The sequence below is a fragment of the Chiloscyllium plagiosum genome, chromosome 2 (genome assembly GCF_004010195.1).
Source record: "Chiloscyllium plagiosum isolate BGI_BamShark_2017 chromosome 2, ASM401019v2, whole genome shotgun sequence".
Lineage (NCBI taxonomy): Eukaryota > Metazoa > Chordata > Chondrichthyes > Orectolobiformes > Hemiscylliidae > Chiloscyllium > Chiloscyllium plagiosum.
In genome coordinates this window covers 112,233,962-112,239,961 of record NC_057711.1, presented here as the reverse complement: position 1 = coordinate 112,239,961, position 6,000 = coordinate 112,233,962, and the positions used below count along the sequence as shown (strand labels likewise).

General features: G+C 42.0%; 1 protein-coding gene across 12 annotated transcripts in view; it reads right to left on the bottom strand.

Annotated features, from left to right (window-relative positions):
- susd1 (sushi domain containing 1) overlaps window positions 1–6,000 on the bottom strand; it is a 95,214-nt gene that overhangs the window by 22,342 nt on the left and 66,872 nt on the right. For all 12 annotated transcript variants that reach the window (XM_043715989.1, XM_043715919.1, XM_043715999.1 and 9 more), the window contains 2 exons: window positions 3,353–3,446; window positions 1,265–1,520 (listed from right to left, as the gene is read on the bottom strand). In XM_043715989.1, coding sequence (XP_043571924.1) covers window positions 1,265–1,520; window positions 3,353–3,446 — 350 coding nt within the window. The remainder of the gene's footprint in view (window positions 1–1,264; window positions 1,521–3,352; window positions 3,447–6,000) is intronic.

The window sequence follows — 6,000 nt, the reverse complement described above, 5'->3', positions numbered from 1 at the left end:
CCCCCCCCCTCCTCTAGCTTATCTCTCCACGCTTCAGGCTCTCTGCCTTTATTCCTGATGAAGGGCTTTTGCCCGAAACGTCGATTTTGCCTGTCCTCGGATGCTGCCTGAACTGCTGTGCTCTTCCAGCACCACTAATCCAGAATTCCATTACCAATGCCTATGGATCTCCACTACAATCTGAGGGTTTACCTTTTCTTTCCCAGCCTCGAAACCTTTAAGGTGCAACTTGCATGGTGAGAGTTTTCCTGCAGAGTCCTCCCTCCAATTATAACCATGGAAATCTCCCAGCCTTGTTCCAACTCCCACCTGATCCAACTATGTTCCTATACACGGAACCAGACTTTACTTTTGGCTTCTAGCTTTTTCTTTCTCTCTCTCACACTCATGAATCACATAGTCTTGTATCCATCAGTAAATGTTGCCTACCTGACCTAGGGAACCCAAATCTCATCCATCTTGGGACTAAATGGGCAGATTGCATGATTGTGTACAATCTACCATTGCCAAGATCTTTCTGGGATTTTTGTGACCTGTAGTCTATCCACTATTAGCACACAAGCTGCTGCCATTATCCTCTGCCTAGAGGGTGTGTCAGTGGGTTAGTCAAACAAAACTCCAGATTCTAATGCCCTGACACTTGGGTTTGAATTATAAATTTAAATTGAATAAAAAGCTAGCCTAATGGCTACCAGGTAACCACTACTGTAAAAAAAATCCTGTTGACTAAAGTCCTTTAGGGAAAGGAAACTTGCTATATTTACCCAGTATGGCCCATATACAACTCCAGACTCAAAGCAATGTGGTTGACTACCTGCTGGAAAATTCAAGCAAGTGACTCAGTTCTAAGGCAATTAGGGATGGCCAATAAATGCTGACCTAGCCAGCCATGCCCATATTCCATGAATGAAGAGATTTTTGAAAAACTGTCCCCTCTTCCAGTAAAACAATCTGTATCCCATTTAAACACGAGCAATCAAACCACAAAGGTTTGCAGTTAGGAAGACTTCAGAACAGCTCACAAAAACCCTACTTTTCACCTTAAATTAAGGGCACAGTTCGAAACCATAACCACCTTATAAATGTAACACTCTACATGTTTGTTCATGTCCCCATCTGCCAGCTCAATGCAGCATCAGTCCCCTATGCCCCTGTGTGTCAGACTGGCCTCACACAAATAATTTTAATGGATAACAATATTTTGTTCTAAAACAATTTTTAAAAGTGTCACGTGAAAGCACTTTTCCAGAAAGAATCAACTTACGTAATTCCATTCACTGATTGTTTTCAGCAGGAAGTGGTAGTTCTTGCCATTTTCTAAAGCTGCGTTATAATACTCTCTGTAGTACAGTCGGTCTCCCACAGAAAACTGCATCCCATCCTCAACATCTGTTGCCACAAATTCTGCAGTGACGTATGGTTCTCTGCCCTTTCTGTGGCCAAAGAAGTTTCTCATGGTTTGGGAATTGCAATTGAATGAGTGCTGCAGATGCAAGGGCAGAACAACGACCTGATAAAAGCTAAACAGGGAGGTGGGGAGGGAATAAATTGGATCAAAAATGAATCAAGCAAGTGCTATGAGGTGCGTAGAAAAAAATCACATTACAACACTTACTGACTTTGCAGAAATAATAATGATCGATGAGCTCCTTTAATTTCTACCTTGTGCTCATTTCATATTTTAATTGTTCAACTTAAACTGTTGTGCCTTCAGCTGCCTGAGTCCTAACCTGTGAGTATTTCCTTCCCAGCCTCACTGTGTCTTCTTCTGCCTTTAAGGTTCTCCTTAAAAATCACTGACCAAAATTTTGGTAATTTGTCCTAGTATTTGTTTATATGGCCTGGTGACAATTCTTGCTTGACAAATTGCTCCCATGAAGCACTCTGGCACCAGTTTACGGCAGTAAAGGTGCAACAATAACGCACACTGGTTGTTGTTGCAGCCTGTCAAGAAAGTGAAATGAACATTTCCAGCTGTGCCACCACTATGTACAGAGTGGATCAGTGAGTCTCAGTGTTGACCCTCTCCATGACTGTCAGATAGAGGTACTGTCACTGGACTAGTCAACCAGAACCTCGGGCTAAGGTTTTAGAGACCTAGGTTCGAATTACATCATACAAGATGGTGAAACTTGCATTAAAAAACACTGGAATAAAGTGTCTAATGGAGCGCATGTAACCTCTGTCGATTGCTGTAAAAACCCAGTTGGGTTTGTGAGTGAATCTTACAGATCCAGCTCCCAAACTTCTGGTCAGTCACTTTCATGCCAAGAGTCAATGCAGATGGTGAGAAAATTAGAGAGAATGCTGGTGATTACTCTCACGTTAAATTCATCACTATTCATCTCTCGCTAATGATGAGAAAGCAGTCCTAATCATTTGAGGCTATGGTGCTAGCTATAATTATTATATTACTAATATGATTAATATTATTGGCAGCATGTGGCTCAGTGGTTAGCACTGCTGCCTCACAGCATCCAGGACCTAGGTTTGAGTCCACCGCTGCGTGATTGTCTGCGTGGAGCTTGCATGTTCTCCCAGTGTCTTTGTGGGTTTCCTCCAGGTGCTCTGGCTTTCTTCCACAGTGTGTAGGGATGTGCAGGCTAGGTGGGTTAGCCATGAGTAATGCAGGGTTAAGGGGACAGGGCGAAATTCTGGGTCTGGGTGGAATGCTCTTCAGAGAGTCGGTGCAGACTTGATGGGCCGAATGCCTCTTTTCACACAGTCGAGATTCTATGATTATATTAAACTATTAACACTATTTGCGATGTTGGTTGAGGGATAACCATTCCCACCTCAGGCGACTGACTGTGTGGAGTTTGCACATTCTCCCCGTGTCTGCGTGGGTTTCTTCTGGGTGCTCCGGTTTCCTCCCACAGTCCAAAAATGTGCAGGTTAGGTGAATTGGCCATGATAAATTGTCTGTAGTGTTAGGTGAAGGGGTGAAATGTAGGGGAATGGGTCTGAGGTGGGTTGCGCTTCGGCGAGTCGGTGTGGACTTGTTGGGCCGAAGGGCCTGTTTCCACGCTGTAAGTAATCTAATCTAATCATTGACAGAGAACCTTGTGGGGACATCCCTCCCCCAACTCTTCAAACAACTCACTCAATTATTTTGAACCCACCTGAGGAAGGGGGGGGCAGTTTAACATCACACCCAAAAACTGTCACCTCTGACATCGTCGGGCTGCACTGGAGGTGTCTGCCTACATTGTGGGCTCGTCTCTCCAATGGGGGCACAAGCTTTCAAATTCATCCATTGGACAGCTCCCATACTGAACCAAGACTGGCATGCTGCAAGTGCAATTCTTGCTCATGTCAGTTTTTTTTAAAAATAAAAATCTGAGACACTCACCTGATTGGTCCATTTTTATTTTCCACCCGTCGGAGGCGGATTGGTGGAAGGGTTTGCTCTGCAATCATAACCTGTACATCAGGCACTGGAGGGTCTAAAATAAAGAAAAATATGTTAAGAGCAAACAACAGAGCTAAGGTAAAGTTCTGGTTGTGTTAAAAAGCTCATTCAAGAGAAAAGGAGGAATGTGGGCGTAAACTACTGCCACAGTTGGTAATCTGAAATAAAAACAAAATGGCTGAAACACTCAACAGGTCAGCTGGAGGAGAATTAAAATAACCACTTTTCTGTACCACGTTTTGTCATGTACAGTCAACATTTTTACTATTTCACTTTATCAGAGCTTAATTTTTATTCTCTACCATCCCTCATCTTTTTCACACCTTTGTACTGACTCAAAATTGCAACTTTGTTGACTTATTCTTTTACAGGATCAGTGCCCAATGGAAGGTCAATTTTAAGCTAATTGGTGCTAATATTAACAGTGAGTGCTGTGCTGAGAATCTTAAAAGGTTAAAGTGGAGTCCTGTATCTTGAGAAGCAAATGCACATTATGCATTATATATATTTAGCATGGACACAAAGCTGATGGACATCTTTACTATTTATATTAGAATGGACAAACAAATTGAACTCCAAGGTCATACAAGCCATGACTGACCTTAACACTAATGTAGGATAGAACTTGCTCTTCTGAAATAGAATTATTGTACAAATAATAGATCCCAGATCATGCAATTGTTGTTGCTTCGACTATTTAAAAACATTTTTTGAAAAGAAAAATTCAACATTTGCTCACTTGGCCTCAATAATTAAACAATTGATAGTTAAAATCCCATTGTTATCACGGGAATGCATTCATGATGAATCCAGCAAAAGATAAGCACATTTTATAATGGAGGTCAACTGTAAAAGTTCAAACCATCCAAACTTTTGATCCCTAAAGTACACAGTGTAAGATAAAATTCAATAGAATTCACTGAAAGCAATGTTCTTTTTATTAAATATAAAGATTTTCTACTAGAGAAACAGTGCAATAAAACCTACAAATGTACAAACATTAACACACCAACGCTTGTTATAAAGCATCTCCAGCAGAAGATAGTAAATAGGCTTGGAGATGGAATTGGTGGAGGATTACCTGAAGGGCCATCAACATGCATACAGTGGACAAGATGAATGTCTATTTCAAAGTGGCAGCAGATAAAAACGCCTATTATTGACTGCTTTGTCTTTTTCTTTCAAATTCTGTCAAGTTTCCAGTAAGGAGCAACACCAGTGTCAATCACTCTGTAAAAGATGATGTTTCCTTATCAGTTGATCTCAAAGTCTGCCATTATATCTCAGGTTTATGTTCAGCCTTCTGATTCTCTCCCTTTTCCTCCTCCTCTTTTTAATCACATGATTTAATCAGCCCTGTCAATTCTTCAGCAGAGAGTTCCACACGATGAGACTGAAGCAACTCCTTCTGTGGTCAGGTCCTCAAATCGCTGTCCTCCTGCTCGCTCTGATTAGTCACCAACCTTGGCTCCTTCAATATCTCTAGCGAGGAACCCTGTGAAATTTTCCTAGTCTTGGGCCCGACGTGTCCTAGCAGGAATTAATAGTTAATTTTCTAACCTCGTCCCATGAGCCTTTAATTATCCCTCTCGATGCCACTATGTTGAATCCTTTCTGACAGTGACACACAGTGGTTGAAAGGTTTCTTTACACAAACTTGGGAACGCAGCTGAAACTTCCAAGGCTATCATCAGCTTTGAAGGTTGCAATGACCTTCTGGTGCACCGGCTGCATGATTGAGCTCGTATTTGGAGATAAAAACAAAAGCTCAGTGTCTGGATGAGAGGGTGGGTGGATGGTCAGGTGCATTATCAAGGAACAGCAAGTTATTTCTTATCAAGCAAGTCCTTACGTCCGGCTAAAAGCAATTCTCAAACCAGTCACCAAACACCACTGTTTCCCTTCCAGCATATGAGCAGATAAAGTTATTTTTCTTGCCAGGTTCGAAGGTTTTCAAACCTATAGCATTGAAGCTAGTCACACCGGCGCACAGCAACTGTATTAGCCTATACTCTGCTGCTTTGAAATCAGCTGCTGTCCCTTCTTCCTTTGTTACGGTAGGTGCTATCTGCCTTTCTCTTCCTGAACAGACTTCATTTGTGTTAAAGACCTGCCTTGACTGGTACCGTCTGTTCTGATTGCCAGCTCCCTTCTGGAACTCTCTCTGGCCATATTTTCAACTGAGACAGCCTCCTGACCAACCTCACATTGTGGACCAAAATGCCCAAAATGCCCTTTCAACCGTTCAAACCACCCTCTCCACAGGATGAACATTCTCGGGAAGAGGACCCCTCATGCCCTCCTTCATTGTCACTGTTGTTATCAATGGCACCAGTTCGCTATTAGCTCTATGTGCTGCTACAATTCAAGCACCTCACTCTTAATTATTGAACCATTTACTCATACCTTTTCCTGATACTTAGAGTTAAAATTAGGTGTTCTTGTCATGTGTACTCAAGTACAGGGATACAGGAGTACAGCGAAAAGTGTATGATCTCACCATTCACACCACCATCTTAGGTACAAGGTACCCAGGTACAAAATCTTACGTCAACAGTAGAAAAATAAAGAAAGTTCAACATTATAGT